This window comes from Lutjanus erythropterus, chromosome 1 (genome assembly GCF_056507025.1).
Source record: "Lutjanus erythropterus isolate fLutEry1 chromosome 1, fLutEry1.hap2, whole genome shotgun sequence".
NCBI classification, from domain to species: Eukaryota; Metazoa; Chordata; class Actinopteri; order Lutjaniformes; family Lutjanidae; genus Lutjanus; species Lutjanus erythropterus.
Genome location: NC_139317.1, coordinates 21,535,337 through 21,555,024, shown reverse-complemented (window position 1 = coordinate 21,555,024; position 19,688 = coordinate 21,535,337). Strand labels below are relative to the sequence as shown.

Here is a 19,688-nt window from a genome sequence, read left to right as displayed (position 1 = left end):
GTACAACAGTGCAGCCCTATTATATATCTAATAGTTTTTCAAGAGTTCTTTTGCATAGAGACATAAGTTATATCAGCCTACCACTACACAATTAATTCTCATTTGAAGGTTAAATTTTGTTTTGATTTTGTTGTATTCAGAAAATTGTTGATTTGTGTGAGTTTTGTAAACCAACTAGCCACAATCAGTTGTTTTATTTGGCTACAATCACCACAATATATTAGAGTGACTTACACTGATTAACACACACTTCCTTGACAGTATTTACACAGGCATACAAGTTCAAATTGATAATGATAAGGCAGATTAATTGATAATGATAAGGAAGGTTTATGGTTTAGGTCAAGAGCAAAGTACTTGTACTACATCAGAGAGCCTTGTGAGCCAAAGAGCAATGGCTGCACACGTGCTACTATCTACGCCATGTGCTTACTATGAACATTATTGTTTATTATATGATCCTTATTTACAGTGAAAATATCCTTTACTGTAGGAATGGTTTCCCTTACAGGAAAAAATTTATAAAGGGACACTGATTGACAACTCAATAGAATAATAGAACATAACAAAAAAAAGTGTCATGGTGGTGTACAGAATACAAGCATTTATTTTACGCCAACCTGAAGCCTCTAAACACCAACACCACTGCAACAGATCAATACATGTCAAAAAACGACCAAACAAGTGGCAGGGGCACAGAATTTTTATTTGAAATATTACATTTGCCTTTTTTATGAATGCAAACAGGCCTCCCACCTGTAAAGTCATAGTGTAAATGACATCTGACGTGGTAGTCAGTGTCTTTCATGACCTGAGACAACTTATGCCTAATTTAAACAAATTGAAGACCTTTTATGTGACCTATATTTTCTCGGGCTTTATAGATCATAGATCAGGCAGTGATCAATTCCTCTGTATTTGTGTGTGTATATTTGTGTTAGTGTCTAAGGTGGATGCAGGGTTTGACAGTTTCCTGTACAGGATGATTGTTCTTTTGTTGCTTTTTGTGCATTTACTTTATTCCTTTTTTATTTGTTTTTGTATGTATTTAAATGTAAAACACACTGACCTTACCTGTGACAAAAAGTGATATATCAGTAGAACCTCTTTGCCTTTTCTATAGACCTTTTTCACATCAGACACAGGTGTAACTAATTACTTTAACAATGGCTCTGTTATATTTAAGGGTTCCAATAACCGAAGTTGGCTAAACTTAATGCTCTGCAGTCATCATTAATATAATTAATTGCACCTGTGCTTTTCCTGGTGTGACCTTTCATATATTTCGCTCAGAAAAAGGTCTATCATCTGTCTATGGTAGCTCCAAGATTAGTTTGACATCAAACTGACATTTTTTTCTCGTGCTGCTGTGGCTTGATAAAGTTGTTCTGACTGGAGTGGACAATATAAAAATGACAGGACTTTGAAATTACGAAAAATTTTGGAAGCGTTTTTCTTTTGGGGGTAAAAAAAATGTTTGCTTAAGTTTGCAGTCTCAAGGTATAATAGCTTCAATTAAAAAAAAAAAGTCTTGTTGGTGTTTCAAGCTAAGAGATTTCTCACAAACTTACAATGTCAACAAGCTAGCTTACATTTATGGAAAGCCTCGCTGTGTTTTGCTAACGCTCGCTAGCACAAGCATCCAGCGATTGTTTCTGTCCAGTCATGAACAGTGGCTTTGACCGAAGATTATTTATCCAGCCAAAAAACGTTAAACAACATGTTACATATCTGATTACTGGTCAGCAGTTGAAGCCGGCTGCAGCGTTATTTTGATCAGTTCAATCGACGATCGCCCACTGTACCAAGCTGATGGCAGGTGAACCAAACGATCCCAGAGCAACATGATGCAGCGACACTGGCCAACAAATGACCCTGTACTCTGATGATAAAAGATTACTTTGATTATACAGTTACTTATCCCTATACGGACAAGGTAATTTAAACAACATACGTAGATGAGACACGAAGTCACAATAAATATTCAAAACTGTAACTATTCAATTCAATATGCTTTATTTGCATGAATGTCGTGAACAATATTGTCAAAGTGATAATGATAACACAACGAAAAAAAGCACATTACCGCTACACCACCTTATAATCACCACCACAATGACTTACACATTCTTATCACTACAGGAACAATTAATCAGATAAAAAAGACCGTATTATCATTATAACACATATCTACTCGTTGAGTAAAATAAACACGAAAATACTATAATAAAACTACATGCGTGTTTTGTGCGCCTCTGGAACAGTTTGCTCAGTTCGCTTATTAATTTATCTCACTTTAAACGAATCTCTCAATTATTTCTAAATTAATTATAACAACGTCCGTAAATAACTATAAAACTGTTATGGCAAGTTAACTAGACAGATTTAGTGATATTTTCTTTATTAAATGATATGTTTTCTAAAGGTTTCCTCATTAACTGCGAGCTCGAGAGTATATTGATTATATTACATTGCTAACGCGGCTCAGGATTGGTTCAGCGCTCCACACATTACAAAGCCCTGAGGTGTATCGGTTGTGGCCTGTAGGCGGCGACAGAGAGCACCATTTCTGTAAAAACAACATCTCACCTTCTTTCTTTAGTCCAAGTGCTGGAGCACGTTTGAGTGACTATGGAGTGCATTTGCTGTCATGTAGTTGAGCGTTAATACGGCGTGAATATTGTAAGAGGGGGGACTTTTAGCGTGGATAAACGAGGAGCCTACAGTCGAGCCATGGCTGCACGGGAGGAAGGAGAGGTTTTGCACAGTAAAATAAGGCACCACGACGGAGCTGGAAGTGTAAACAGCTCAGAGGGCTTCAGGAACGGCTATGTGAAGAGCTGCGTCACCCCTCTCAAACAGGACCATCAGAGGGGATTTTTGTTTAACGTGTGCAGGTTTTGCAACGAAGACATCCTCAATTCAAAATTGCTAAAGGTGTCTGCCCTGTACGTCGGCGCGTTTGTGATCTTCGCGGTGTCTTTTCTCATTTCTAGGAGCTTGCAAAGTGACTCGCTGTGGGATTTGCGGACTTTTTTGTCGGGCTTCTCCCAGTCCATCAGTCCTTTATTCAGCATAGGATGTGCTTTCTTCTTTCTAACGTTTTACCTGCGGAGGAAAAAGAAGGAGAGCAGCAAATGTTGGCTCGTCTCGCTGCCAGCATCGTGTTACCTCGGGGATTTTTTGGTTTTGCGGTTTTTGCAATGGGGAGAGGACCAGCACCAGATGCAAATGGTGGGCAGGTTGTTATTCGTGTTGGGATGTGTGGGTCTGCTCACGCTGATTCCCACTCTCAAACTCAAACACAGTGTTCTCATACTGGTTTTTGCCAGCGTTGTGTGGCTGGTCTCTTTCACAAGTTTGAGCGGTCTGCCCGCACTGCTCAGACCGCTCTTCGCCTGCTTTGCGGGGGTCTCGGGCTCCCTGTTGGGGCTCTGCTTTGACCGCTACTACCCGTCGAGGGAAGCGCCGAGTGGTGGGATTTCCACCGCCGAGGAAAAGGTGCCAGTGATCAGACCGAGGAGAAGGTCCAGTTGCGTTTCACTTGGGGAAACGTCGACCAGCTATTATGGCAGTTGTAAAATGCCTCGCAGACCGTCGTTGCCATGTATATCCAGAGAACAGGTAGGTCTTCTTCACCCCGCAGGACCACTGTCTGTTGTTGTTATAGTTGAAAAGTAGGCCCACTGACCATCCACAGCTACCCACAGTGCATATGTGCATCAGAAGACAAAAACACTTATGGAAAAAAAAGCCCACAGAACAAATAAAACTACAGAAAAACATTCCCCCCCCTCCCAGGACAAAACCAGTTAGATATTCAATGAGCAAATTACTTGTAATTAAGGAAAACATTTCTGGACAAAGAGGACATTGTATCGTGAATGACTTCACCAGATTATTGTAGATTATTTCAGGTAGAAGGAAATTATAACCTGATTTTTTTTTTTTTTGCAGTGCTATTACACAGACCTTCCCAAGAAAGGGCTTTGTCCACATTTACTCTAAAATTAGAGCATTTCCTAATGTAATTAATACTAAGGCCCCACAGATGCTGGATTTTTGGTGCCAGTACCAACATTAGGGAATAAACAAAAATTCCTATATTGATATATTCAGAATTGTTCTTTACTCATATATGTAAAATCCAAAATGACATCAGAGTATGAAATATTAAACTTTCACTGGCATTTTTAATTATTATAAATAACTATAAATAAACTAAAAATCAAATCATACAACTTGAATGAAGGAAAGGGATCAAGTATATCTAAAATGTTGCCTATAAAACAATAAAAAAACAAAAACAAAACAAGCAATCTGCATAGTGTACTGTAAAAAAAACGATACAACAACAACGATACGGATATAGATGATATAGCCATGTGAGGCCAATATCGGGCTAATAATATCAGTTGATCGATATATCTATCTGGCTCTACTAGGGCTGTGTTTTGGCAAGAATCAGGTGATACGATACATATCACAATACAGGGGTTATGATTCAATAACCCACATTATAGCTAGAGTAAGTAGAATATATTATCATAGAGCAGGAATACTCAACTTGTTTTTGCAAAATGGCAGGAGGCCCCTTAATAAACAAACAATATTTTATCAGATACAGAATATAAAATAAATATTAAAAGGCCCATAACTTTCTTTGAAATTCTTTATTTTCAAATGAGATGACTGACTGATTAACTTAGTAACTATTAACCTGGTACAAGGATTGATACAAGGCCTATATGACAGATTAATCAGATATTTTATGGTATTTGACAGCTGCAACTAGACCTGCCACGATTAATTAGTTATGAATCAATTGTTAAATTAATTGCCAGCTATTCTGATAATTGATTAATATGTTTGAGTCATTTTTTTGAGAAGAACGTCCAAAGTCTCACAGTCATCACATTATTTGTCAGAAACTTACAGTATTTAAGCCAGTTATTCAGATGTGTTTTATGGCCTGTAAAATAAATTATAATCAAACCAACATTCAACATGCTGTTATGTCTAGTTCAGAGGTGAAGTGGGAGGTAAACCCAAGTAAATTCAGTTCATCCACCTCTTTGAAATGAAGGTGAGAGTTGACTCACCTATTTTCACATCAACTGTATCACCCAATGAGGGGAAAACATCACGGAAAACAACAGTTTACCCACCTCTGTATTCACCACAACACCCCTGGTGCTGTTTACTTGCTCAAAGCACTTCCTGCCATCAAAGCGTCAGTATTCCTTTATCTGGTATATAAACTTTAAAATGTCGATATTCTCAGTATAATGTCAGTGATCCATAAAATGTAAGTGTCCATCTGCATCCTGCTGCCACAATAAAAACACAACCAGACAATCCCACCTGACTGTAGCAGTCAACAAAACAAAAAGAAAAGAGATTATTCATAAAAAAAAAAAAAAAAAAAATCCCCACAAGGCAAATAAAATTATAGAAAAACAATCTCCCAAAGAACTAAATCAGTTTATCAGGCTAACATGAGACATTTGGCTAGGAAAATATTTCTGGTAAAGGAGCACATTATATTGTGAATGAGTTAATTTGATTATTATAAACAGAATATCTTTGGGTTGTGGATAAATCGAGGCACTTTTGGACGTCATCTTGGACTTTGGGAAGCAGCGATTCACATTTTTCACCATTTTCTGACATTGTTTAGACCAAACAGCAAGCCAAGAACATGAATGACAAATTAACTCACAATGAAAATAATTGTTAGTTGCCACCACTAACCCAGGTAAACTCAGTTTATTCACTTTTTTGAAAAGAAGGTGAGTCACCTGTTTTTAAATCAATGGTCCAATCAGTGAGGAGCAAAAAAAATCTGTATTTACCATCCCCTGGTGCACTTTTACTTGCTCAAATAACTTCCTGCCATCATAGCATCACTATTGTTTATCTACACTGTGCTGGGAGTATCTACTGTACATTTAAAAGTTTATGCACAAGATAATCAATGAAATGTAAGTGTCCATCTACATCCTGCCGCCAGAATAACAACCTAACCAGACAGTCCTATCTGACTGCAGCAGTCAACAAATGAGAAGGGATTCATCATGGAAAAGCCTGCACAAAGTAAAACAAACTGTAGAAAAACATTCCCTCACAGAACTATATCAGTTTGTCAGGCTTGTGTTAGACATTCAATAAATAAATTACTTGGAGTTAAAGAAAACATTCCCGGTAAAAGAGAACATTATTTTGTGAATGACTTTGCTAGATTATTATAGAGCAGGGATATGAAAACTTGCTTTGATGGAGGCCAGTCTTGCAAAATGACAGGAGGCCAGGGGCCAGTTAATAAAATAAAATAATATTTATCAGATAAAATGAATAAATATTAACATTTACATAACTCATCTTTATTTAAAATTCTTTGTTTTGAAAATAAATGACAGGCTTACTAATGGAATTAACATGATACAAGGACTGACACTAGATCTACATGACAGATTAATCGGATATTTTACTGTATTTAAAAGCTGCAGCTGCATTTTAGTTGTAAATGCTTTGGTTACATTTGAAAGCGGTGATATAACATTAAACATAGTTGGAACCTCTTCCTGACTCACGCTTGATTTTTAGAGCCGATACTGATTTGAGGGATTAAAAATATTCTGATATAATCCAAAATGACATCAAGGCAATGAAATGGTGAACTTTCACTGGTATTTTTAAAAATAATAAACAACTACAAATGAAAAAAGAAACAAATAGAACAGCTTGAATTAAGAGGAACAATCAACTACACATAAAATGCTGCCTCCAAAACAAAAAAAATGTATTATATTCTGTAAAAAATATTTCTGACAACATATATGTCGATACTAGACCAGTATAGCTGTACTAGGCCAATATCAGCCAACTGATATATCGTTCTGGCTGTACTCTTCCGTCATGCAGTCACTCAAATGCTGTAATGATTCATAAACATAAACCATAAACACATACTGGGGCAGGATTAACAGCATATCTAAGATCTTTTAGTGTGTGTAGGCTAATATTTAACCACCCAAGCAAAAAGGAAAAGACATTATTGAGCATTTCCTAATTCATATAAACAACAAGTATTTTTATTATGAATTAGCATTGCTATTGTACAGGCCTACATGTATTATAAATACCAAGCAAAGGATTTGCCTAAATTTACTTTAAAATTAAATTTGATGCTTTTCATCCAATAATTATAGTGTTTCAGAGCCTATAAATAATTAGGATTAAATGTAAACATTCAGCATCCTGTTATGTACAGTTTACTTACCCGCAACACTTCCCGCCATTGTGGCACCAGTAATGTTTATATGGAAATATCTACATTTAAAAGTTTCTAGACCAGATAACCAATGAAATGTGAGTGTCCATCCACATCTTCTGCCACAATAACAACACAAGCAGCAGCAGCAGCAGAGCAGTGATGTGGCCTACAGTCTCATCTGACTGTAACAGTCAACAAAACAAAATGTAGGTGAGCACACACAGGGATTATTCATGACAAAGTCCACACAGAGCAAATCAAACTACAGAACAAAACCAGGTTATCAGTCTAACATTAGATAGTCAATAAGTAATTTACTTGTATATATCTGGTCAAAGAGAACATTGTATCGTGAATGATGTAACTAGATTATTATAGACTATTCCAGGTAGGAGGCAGTCAGACATGATTTATTGTTATGGTGTTATTATACAGGCCTACATGTGTTATAAATCCCAAGCAAGGGATGTGTCCAAATTTACTTCAGAACGTTTCATCCAGTAATTAAATAATGTGGATTTTTTTTAGCCAATACCAATATTAAGGAGTAAAAAAATTCTGATATGTTGTCTGATAATCATTATATATATATAGACTTGCTCCCAACACACTATCAGTAATGTTTACACTGGAAATATATGAGGGGTTTGTTTGCAAAAACATCTCTGCTTTTATTTTCCTAAATTAAAAAAGGTTTGTTTTGATAAAATAACATAAATCGTAGTTTTTTTTGTGGACTTGGTTTACTAATTTCAACGGTGTTTATCTATTTTCTACAAATGAACTCCTCATATATTCATTTGAAGGTTTATAGAGCAGATAATCAATGAAATATGAGTGTCCGTCTACATCCTGTTGCCACAATAACAACACAACCAGCAGCAGCAGAGCAGTGATGTGGCCTACAGTCCCATCTGACTGTAACAGTCAACAAAATAAAATGATGGTGAGCGCAGGCCGGGATTATTCACCGTCCACATTTGGCATGTGTTTCTTTTTCTTTTTGTTTGCTTGTATACACACAAGCCTCTAGAAGCTGTGTAAAACCAGCGTGTTTACATACAGTAGCTAAGAGGTCCACTGCAAAATGATGCTCCTTTCCACTTTGCTTCAGTTTTGTAAACCAATACACCGATATCGAGTGTTGTCCATTCAGAATGAAGACTATCGTGTTGCATACAGTATGTTGTGGACAGAAAAGCTGATGCAAGCTGTTGCCTTAAACTGTGTGTAGACAATGTAAATGCCAGCAGTATTGCCAGTATTATTTTTAAACAGTAGTGGACGCCAAGCCGTCAGCTCACACACATTGTTTTTGTGTCCTTCGAGCTTTGTCAGAAATGATAAGAGGACTAAAAATGTATATCCAGTTCGTCTCAGTTGTGCAATTTCCAGCAGTTGTTTTTCACTTCATTGTGTTTCAGGGCATTAGCAGGTTAGCAGTCACATAGAGTTAGACCTTAAACAGTGCATGAAAACTAAAATAGACAAACGAGTCGGATCGTTCAAGATCATGTATGAACATGAGCACAGACTTTAAGAGCCTTGTTTGTCAATGACACCGTTTCACCTTTTGCTCTCTCCTATGAGATCCAGAAACATTAAACCCCAGAATGCACTTTGTGTAACTCGAAATTAGTGAGATGTAAACAGCAATATGAAGGCTGTAATATGTTTTTTTTCAATAGTAAGTTTTGTGGTGGAGGATAAGAGAGAAATATTTTTTTTGTTTGTGCTTTTTATCTGTGCTTTGTTGTTTACCCCCCGGACTCCCCTGTGTAACTCATAAACATGGACATTCTTAATACTTTTATAATATTGTGTTACTTTTAGGGATTTATGATGCATTCAACTCACGAGTTGATACAATTTTCGATACTGGCTTCACGATACAATTTTTTCACAATTGTTTTTAACAGAATGAGCTTGCAGACAAATTATGATATATATATATATGTATATATCTTAAAAATATATATTATGATATATGTATGTATATATATATATATATATATATACATATATATATATATAACATAAAATAACATTAACATATTTTCTCTTTTCTTTAAGAAATTAAAGAGAATCCCTTTTAATTTATTTTTTTTTATCTCTGAGGCAGAGTAAACTGTGCAGAATAACTATAAAATTATATAATTATATTTTACCTTAAATAACAAAAAATAAATAAAAATTGGATTTTTCCCACATCAATATAACTAAATGAATAATGCAAATAAATGAAATCTCTTCAGATAAACAAACTAAGACTTGCATGTGTTGTCAGCGTGGATTGTCCTTTTAACAGTTTCTTTGCTCAGGTCAGGGGTGGAGTTAGGAGTTGAGGAGATGCGGGCCTAAGCCCAGAGACTGCAATCTTTTTTTCCTTTGTCTCTTTATTTTTTTGCATCCATGTGCAACGAAATAACTATTATTATTAACTTCAGCACCTACCAAAATGGTTTTGCTCTGCTGAAATTAAGAACTTAAAGTGGCCAGAATGCACTGGAGAACACATATTAACACACATAATGATGTAAACTAAGTACATTTACATCAAGTACTGTACTTATTTTGTACTTCAATTCCAAATTATCCAACATTATGCTTCTACACAACATACCAGAGAAAAATACTGAACTTTTTCATCCATGAAGCTGAAAAAAGGCTGTTTTCTGACTTTTAAGAGATACATGGTTCTCACGGGACAGTGATGCTACAGACATTAACTGGTCTTATAGACCATGATGCATTACTGTAGATTAAACAGTCACCTGAAGTAGCTAAAGTGAGCTCAACCTTAAACATCTACAGCAGTAAACAGCAGGAACATTAATGCAGTAATATTAATCCAGAAACATCATAATAACACTGACAGGGAACATTTTACTGCAACATGAATACTTTTACTTTAAGTATATTTATCTGATAATATTTCCATACTTTTACTTCAGTAAGGTTTTGTGAATGCAGAACTTTTACGGTGTGATATTAGTACTTTTGCTTCAGTAAAGGATCTGAATACTTTTTACACTCCTGGTCACCTCAGAGGAGTAACATCACGTCCACATATTGTCTGGACAGACAGACAGACAGACAGACAGACAGACTCGTCTCCACAGAGGCTGCTACAGGAAAGTGTGCACGTGCATATGAACGCATGTTCACGCATGACGTGGTTATCTTTTCTGAGTTACAGATTATAAACGCTGTTGCACGTTGGCGCTGATCAAACGTGATAAATAGTTTTATTTCTTTTTCTGACTCCTTGTGTCAGACACAAAGTCACAGAGCAGCCCTGGATGTGTCTGTAAGCAGGACACAGACAGACAGACTGCAGCACGGCTAACATCAGACAGACAGAGGGAGGAGCATCAACTTAACGTTACTGTGAATAAATGATATCAAACTTGTAGAGGGGGAAACACAAGTCTACCTGATTACTGTTCACTCTTCACTCTCTGGATGTTATTTTGTCTTTAGTTCTGCTTTATCCTCTCATTAAAGGTGTAAACATTGTCACATGCTTTGACACGAGGGGGAGGCGGGGCCCTTGCGTACGTCACAGGGCCCTGTGTGATTTGCCTAGTGTGCGTACCGGGCTGAACAGCTCTGATTGTGTGTCATATTAAGTGTTACACCTGCAGTTTCACCTGAAGTATCACCTGTCTGTGGTTTACTGGTGACTCCTGCTGCTGATGTACAGCTTTCTGTGGACCGTGGCACCAGTGGCTTTTTTAAAAATTGTGGATGTCCATGAGAATGAAATACTTCTTCAGGGCAGGCTACGGAGGCCATGTGCCCGTTGGCGGCGTATTATTCCCTCTCTGTTGGAGAGACGTAAAAGATGCGGGGCTTTTGAGAAAACATCCGGGACTTGAGCCTCAGTAGCTACCCCCTAAATCCGCCTCTGGCTCAGGTGTCAGGTGTTGTCTGATGACGTGCTGCATCATGTTGGTTGTGCTACTTGTGTAGGTCATCACCCTCTTGCAATATTTGCGTGCAGCCTGAAGCTTCTCGCCCCCTTCATTTTTGAACACAGGGGACTCTATTTTACGCTGATCTAAAGCGCAAATGGAAAGCGCGAGGTGCAGTGGATTTAATTTATTCAAGGTGTGTCCAAATCCACTTTTGCCATCTTGTGCCAGGGGTGCAGGGGTATCCTGCCCTGTCCACCAGCGCCAACAGTGCACAGCGGGATACACCTATCAGATGTGCCCAAGTGCCATCATTAAGAGTTTAGGCCGAACATGCAATAAGCCGACCAGAAAGTCAGCTCTCTTTAAGAAGCAGGTGCAACAGGAGCGCAAGCGATGGCAGCATAATGGTGGATTTACCAGGAGGAAACAAAGAGAAAAGATTTTCAAAGCGTGGAGACAGATCTCCTGGTTCGAGGAGTGAAGGTGCGAGAGCGTGCAATACATCATCATCATCTCCACCTCCCATCCTCGTTCCTCCATCTCGCTAACACTACTGTGGGTGTAGGAAACAGAATTTGAAAGTGTTTCTGAAGTTTGAAGTGCGCAAAATTACACATGGTATATCCAACCAGCTCTGTCAGAAGCACCCATACCTTTTACCCATCGCACAGTCTTAGGCGCTCTGCTCTTTAGAAATGGCATCGTAATTCATTTTTCATCTCAACCAATTTCAGTCGTCACACATTTGTCTCATGATGCATCGTTACATCCCTAGATACTTTTTTTTTTAGTTTTTTGTTTCTATCCTAGTATTTTTTTCAAATGTTGTTGTTGTTTGAGTATGTTTACTCTGGAGGCCTGAGAAAAACTGCATTCCAATCCTCTGTATGTCCTGGACATATGGCAGAATTGACTTTGACACTGACTTCAATCTAAAAATGAGGTATTTTTGAAACCCCAGACTCAACTTTTACTTGAAACGTTGCTCCAAAACTTTTGCAAAAAAAAAAGACTTTTGATTTTTGAAGCAAAGCGCTCATGAGACATTGTGTATTAGTAAACTTTATATTTGACTCAAGTGTCATTGTAGTTGGTTACTTGACTTGCGACCTAGAACTTACTTCAGTGTTGACATATTCAGGGACGTCGAGATCTGAAACTGACTTATGTTCTGAGTAACACAGTTAGTTTTCTAGTATCTTTGTAGGCAGGTGCTGCATACAGGTGGTACACTGAAAGTATTGCACCTTATTTATTTATTATACATCCACAAATAGATTTTGTTGAGCCTCTTTTATACTGCAGAAAATTGCATGATCATAAGTTGAAGGAAATTTGGAAAATGTGTGAAAAGAGCAACAAAAACTCGTGCAAAAATGGTGGATGAAATGTTATTGGTTGCATATGTTTCGTGCCATCTTATCATATCTGACATCCATCAAAGTCTATACTGGGTGAAAAGAACCAGAATTGCAGCATATGTTATTGCCTGTGTTACCATCATGCTGTACATACTTGGCAGCCTCTTTGCCAGTAAACATTTAAGTCAAAGTCAAGTTTTTCTCAGTGACAAAAAGTGACAAACAGTAAATGCACTGGGAAATGTCAGGTGAATTCAAGTTGGGGTGAGTGTGTCTGTCTATGTGCATGCTGGGATAGATCTTACAGGGACAGTATGGCCCACAGTATTAGCTGTGTAGCCCATAACATAGGGTAGAGCTATTGCAGATGCGCTTGTCTCTTTTAAAAAGTTTTCGTTCTAGTTAAGATTTTGGAAATGTGTTCAATTTTAGCTCCTGATGGCACCAAGCTTTTCCTTCCCTGGGTTCAGTAGTTATGGAGAAGAACTGTAAACTGAGTGTAAAAAGTAATCTTTTGTGATATAACTTATTTGTAAGTTTGTATCAATGAGTGGTTTTACAAAAAAAAAAAGATAGTTTGTGCGTCAGAGGCGGTGAAAAGAGGTACAAAGGAAGACTTTGAAAGGAGTCACTCAGGGTTCATTGGTGATGTCACACATGTTCTTCATCTTCACACATTTTACACAAAACAGTCTCAAACCCCCGTCCCCCTGTCTGAGAGGCTCACGTCAGATGCAAAGAGGAGAGTTGTTTTTTGTTAGCAGCAACACGTGGTTTTACATACAGCAAGTTGACATAGAGTTTTGATCACGTAGGACGCAGATGAAAGTGAAGATGTTTTTGTCAGGAGTACAAATGTGTGAACTTAAATCTTGAAACCAAGTAAACTAGATGTTGAGAAAATGTTGCTTTCAAAACAATTTAAACAAAACTTGCTTGTTTTTTTTGTTTTTTTTATTAACTGTCAGGTGCTTTTTTGTGCACACGACAACCCAAGCAAAGATCCTATCAACAGATTAACTAACATCCTTGATTTTGTACGGATTATATATTATATTGCAGGTAACTAAATTAACAGTACTTTAGTGTAAAATTCAGTGTCACACAACAAATTGGTGGTACGCGGATGTCCACACGGACCCTATGTGTGCACCCTCTGATGATGAAATAGGTCACATGGACCCCTAGCAAACCCTCGTGCACTCATGGACACAGAAGATATAATTTTGGTTTAACATAGAAGATAATGGCAGAGGAAATGCCAGTTGACACTTTACACTATGAAGTTCTTTGCCTGTTTCATGTATTAATTTGATGCATTGACACTTCTTAATGTTTTGAGGCTCAACTTTGCACTGTGTTAAGTTTTAGGGCTCTATCAGCTGCTGCAACGAAATTAAAAAGATGCATTAATTTCTCTATAATTCATATTTTCACCCATCAAGAGAATTTCTGACATTTTAAATTCATGTTTGAACCATCTGTGTTCTTTATAACCACTCCGTTAATGTGGGTGCAGACTTTTTGCAAGTCAACGGACTCATGAATATTCAAACTAAAAGTGCTGAGAGACAGAGTGAGAGAGTAGTATATGTCCAGGGTTGTGAGGGTTAGACTTGTCATTTGTCTTGTCCACCAGGGAAGTAAAGAGCTGCAACAGTGCATGGAAGAGGCTGAGTGATACACAGGTATTAGCATTTAGAGTTTAAAATGTTTTGTCACAACTAGTTCTTCATCCTTCAAAAGTACTTGAACCCTGATCCCCTAAAGATATTACATGTATTCTGTGTTATAACATCATAAGTTAATTAACAGTTAATTGTGTATTACTCCAGGGTGTAGACAAAGCAATTAAAACAAAAACATAGCGTATGGACCATTGTCTCTGGCTTTTAGTTTTGTTAAAGGCTTTTGAACACTAGTTGTTGATGTAGATGAGAAAGTTTTTGTATCATTTCGTTGCGACCGATGTGATCAAATATCAGTATCGCTGCCATCCATGTACAGATCCAGATTCCACCATCTGATGTTTTTATAAATTAGAAATATGAAATCATACAACTTTAAGCCTATATCTACAAAAATATCCAGTAGTCCCTATACATTTTGTTTCCAGGAAACATTTTGGGAGAACGTGCACCAGACCGTGAACCTGCCGTATCGTAACATGAGGCAGTCTGAGTGAGCTAGTGACAGTCGGCTAGTTCAACATGTACTCAGTTTGTCCTTACTTTAATCATGAAACTCAGAAAAGTAAGGCAGAAACTTGTATGTATAGTCAACATATGAGGGGTGAAAGTTGTGTACAATACTACCAACTTAATTAAGCGTCTGCAAAAGGATCACGTGAAAGCACACCGGGGTATGTCTAAATCCAGGTATCGGATCATAACCGGAAAAAAGTGGATCGGTGCATCTCTAAATATATACGCTAATAAGACTAATTTAGCTCCTACTTCTGATGTTTTTAGGACAGTAGTAGACTGGTTGCTAGCTTGACCTGTGATAAAAAATGCTCCATGGCTTTAAAGTGAAATTGAAAAAGAGGCTGTGCGGCATCCTGTGGATTTACACAATCCTACGTATTAACAGTTGGGGGTGGTAATGTGTGCTAAAAGGCATTTATGCCTTAATAAATCAGGAGACAGCCAGCACAAATGTAAAAACGCCAAAATATTGACTTTGCTGATGTTTTATAAGGTAGGAAAGAAATGTGAATATTTGTTAAGACTTAAATGGCTCACTACATTTTAGTGAGAAGCACTAAACGTAAAGCTGATAAGGTTTGTTTAGAAGAGAATACATTCAAAGTTCATATTACAAGAATTCATGTGGCTAAGATAAACGAGTGGAAGGTGTCAAATTCAAAAACAAATTGTTCTTTATAAAACTAAACATTTTGTAATTATAGTAATATAATAATTCATAGGAAAATTAGCATGCTGTGGTACTGACAAGCACATGCGTATTGGATCTGCCAAGAAAATCTTATTTTCCCTCGGGCTATCACAGCTTCCATAGCCAGTTTGTTTCAGCAGACTACTAGTCTTTGTTAGTACCTGTATGCCGCCACAGACTCCAAGCTTTTTGAGAGTTTAATTTTGAAAGGCCGGGTTTACAAACGGGTGCTATATGTTACAACAAATTCCAACACACTTGATCACATACAGATTTAGAACTCCCAATACAAATTAAGCTGTCTGATGGCACCAGATACCAGTCTGTATACAGTTTCAACACGTTGATGTCAGTCTCGTATTGATTCTCCAAGTATTTCTTAAAACCAAAGTGTGACATTGTCGGATACACACATGCCAATTAAGCTGTTCAGGGTTTGCTAGTCTCAAGTTTTAGTTGCTTTTCAAGATACTATTTTTATATCAGGAAAAGCTTATGAAATTATTTTTAACTGTAGCGAGGTCTAACAGTGGGTCATAAAATAATATTTTCTTTGACAGTCTGTCACTGTGGCTTTAAAGCAACTTTTGTCAACATCATCTTTGATGAAAATGTTGTCGTTTCAGTATTCTTAGTAAAATAGCAATATTTCACCCGGACAGTTATTATCTGTTTGTGATCTTAAAAACAAAAAATAAGAACAGGTGCTTAGTAGTTACAGACTTTTTCCCTCTTCATGTCATGTTCTGTTGACATTATGAGGCAAAACAATGTTTTAATTTCTTGAAGGTCTTTTTTTTTTCTCTCGTTCGTAATGTCATGTTAGTGTACGATGACAGTTTCGGGAGCTGAGCACATCTTTTTATTGTAGGTCTGATCCTTAAATGTGCCAGACTGAGTAGGAAGGAAAACCTCTTCACTATTAAGCACAGTGTATTGAAACAGTGTGGAGACTCTATATTTAGAAATCATGAGGATTTTGTCTCTGTAAAGGTGCAAACATGACCACATTTACACATGAAAACAGAAAATCCAGCTCAACACTATAAACGACATCTTTTATGCAGTGTTGAAGATGGAATTGTCTCATTTATTTAGCCTGTTCCAGTTTCAGTTAATGTTAATCTTTGCTCTGATAATTTCAAGTGTCAGTTTTGGGTTTTACCACTGTAACTCAAAACCTCTTGCACAACCAAAGCTTTATGGATTGACTGTGAGTGCCAGAGGGTCAGGCTCACAGAATCCTAGATTTATTGCATTAAGCGTGTCGCTCTATTGTGTTAAATTCTTCTTCAAGAGGATACCTAAATAGGTCACTGAATTGTGTAATTGTGACATGGCGAAGGAGCCCTCTAAAACTGTATTTGCTAATTTTATTGCAAGATTATTCCTGCACTTTGAGACTGTTAAGCAGCCAGAAGGGTCACAGATGAAGACCCAGAATTTGAATAACACTGTATGCAAGTGAGAAATATATTAACTAGTTGTCCATTTATGTCAAATGACTGTTTTCCTAAGCACTGATTTTATCGTCCAGCCTGAAATGCATCCTTCTCTTCCCCAAAATGATGTCAGCATGTGTCTCTGAGACCCACTTACTTTTTTTGAGATGACGAGAATAAAGTGGAGATAATATTTTTTAAGTAGGATTATTGTATTTTGGGCTTTCATGGCAGAAATCTAAAAGCTCTACTTCGTGAGTGAGACCTTAGAGGCAGCGCTGGCAGGACAGTGTTGAATTCAGGGAGAAGGCCCTCTTTTTGTGTGGTTTCCACTCCAAGGGGGCAGGCAGGGGTAAATAATACACTTAACTAACCCCCCATTCAGACGAGAACAGAGAAGCAGGCTGCAGAGAGAAAGGTTGGAAGGGAGAGCGGTGAAAACGCAGAGCAGCTCTCAGCTGTCACGTTCGCTTGCTGTAAAGCCATGTGGAATGATATAACATTGACGTCACAACCCAGTGACGTACCACAGGGTGATTGCAAAGAAGAAAAAAAATGCCAAGTCTTATTAATCGCCCTGTAGAATATAGTGTCTGCCTCCAGCAGTGATGAGAAAGGGGAAAATTGTCCGTCTTCAGACGATGTGCAGTAGAAAGAGTGTTTAGGTGTGGAATTGGACTACAGATCCTTTTTAATCCAGCTTTTCATGTTTTTGGTTTTTCAAAATAATATATTTTCCTTTTTTAAATATAGTTATTTAAGACAGTAATGCTGAAGGTATACACTGTTTTAAGGCTGACATGATCAGCAGTAAGTGTATTGAGCTCCTTAGTATTATAGTAAAATCTAATAGTAGACTTCTGGTTTTGTAAAATAAGTCTGCATGTGTTGTAGGATCAGTGCATATAATCAGTGTCAGCCTAAATGTAAATATATATATATTATAATAATGTGGTTACTTTTTTGTCAGTGGTCTAATGGGATAAAATCATGACCAAAATAAATACCTTATGTACTGTTTATACTGTTTGCATCCTCAGCCTCTTTCTGAATTGTCTGTGGAGATGAAACCCACCATGCATTTAGTGAAACTGTCTGCGAGCATTTTTGCCTTTGATTCACTGTTATCAAAACTACACCACCATCTGAGCGTGTGTTAAATTCAGGACGAGTGTGTGTGTGTGTGTCTGTGTGCATGCAGTCACACAGTCCAGTGTTCTAGTATACAGTAAATCCTCCACATGCTGGTTCTGGCATCATTTTCAATCTCATATAAACACAAATAAGTCTTACGTAATTCAATATATTTTTAATTAAATGTATAAAGGATAATCAAATTAAACCTTATTGTGCATGCTGTGCCACTCTGGATCTCTTACATACTCAAGATGCGTCATGAAACCGTAAGAGAACACCACAATCTAATTTTGCATTGTTGCTCATATTCTTTTATGGCTTATATAGAAATAATAATGATTATGATTGAGATGAGTCAAAGCTGCTGCAGTGAACTTTGATATTTTGTTGACTTTGGAGGCCCCTGTGGACAGTGTTTTCAATATGATAACCACAAAACATAACATCAAAAATAAAATGATCTTAGTAAAAATCTCCTCTTTCTACATTTTAATTGTAACTTAACCTGGGAAAATGTAGAAACAGCTTTGCTTCATGGGATTTCACTGAGAATCCAACCAGGTGGCAGGCGTTAAGAATAAGTTTATAGAAATAAACAATCTTCATGTGGATGGTCTTGTTTATTAATGTAGGTCATATAGAGGCATCAGTATTAAACTGAGACACTTTGATAATCAGTTAAAAAGACCTTGTAGTAGGTTTAAGATAACCAAGATAACATTTTGAGCTCAACCTAATGTTTTATTTTTTAATTTGTTCTTTTTATGTACTTTATATAACTTAAGTTATAGCTAGGGGTGTTGCAATATACCAGTACCGACAATAACGGTAAAATTTAAAAACTGAATCATTGATATTATGTAAATAATACACATATGATAATCCAGCATCTCTTGAACATGTATCTCTTCAATAATTTTCTTTCTGTTCTCGTTTTTGTCTAATTTTGTACAGTTATTCTTGTTCTCTTCGCCTCCCTACACTCATATTTTGAGTATATATTTCATTTGACAAAAAAGAGACAAAATACACAATAAACAAAGCTAAAGATTATTTTGACTCGAAGCATTTTTTTTTAATTATAAAATTATCTATGGAAATTGTGATAATATCATTATCATGAATTCTTTTGGACATGATAATTGTGGGATGCATTTCTGACATTGTGACAGCCCGAGCTGGAATAGACTGTAGCTTCTAAGGGGTTGTGCTTACAGAGAAAAAGAGCATTGCCTTAAAATAAAGGCCATTAAATGGCTAATGTTATCTGCAGTTAAAGGGTTATAAGTGTAAGGTTATAATTTTTATTTCATAGAAACATTAATCTTGATATCCTCAATGCTGTTAACAGTTTGTTTCCATCCATGTGAAAGTAAAACAACTTGAAAGCATTAAGTCTTACGTGGCCGACTGCTTCAATTAAAATTAAAGGTATCGGTTTTGTTGGATTTTTTTAAAATAATTTTTGAATTCTAAATCAAATGAAAATATGGCCTTTTTTAGTGAAAGTGTTGTTAATGTGACTTTGAGCTTATTGTTATAATGTAATTCTGAAATGTGACCCAAGCTGATCTGTTGTTGAAATGGATAATGACGTGTGACGTAAACCTCTGTGTTCAGGAGCTTGTGTAACAGTTGTGACATGAAGACCAAG

General features: G+C 36.9%; 1 protein-coding gene across 1 annotated transcript in view; it reads left to right on the top strand.

Moving 5' to 3' along the window:
- Positions 1 to 2,561: 2,561 nt before the first annotated feature.
- Positions 2,562 to 19,688, top strand: part of pde3b (phosphodiesterase 3B) — a 68,992-nt gene continuing 51,865 nt past the window's right edge. The window contains exon 1 of the mRNA XM_084716635.1: positions 2,562 to 3,624. Coding sequence (XP_084572761.1) covers positions 2,734 to 3,624 — 891 coding nt within the window. The 5' untranslated portion in view covers positions 2,562 to 2,733. The remainder of the gene's footprint in view (positions 3,625 to 19,688) is intronic.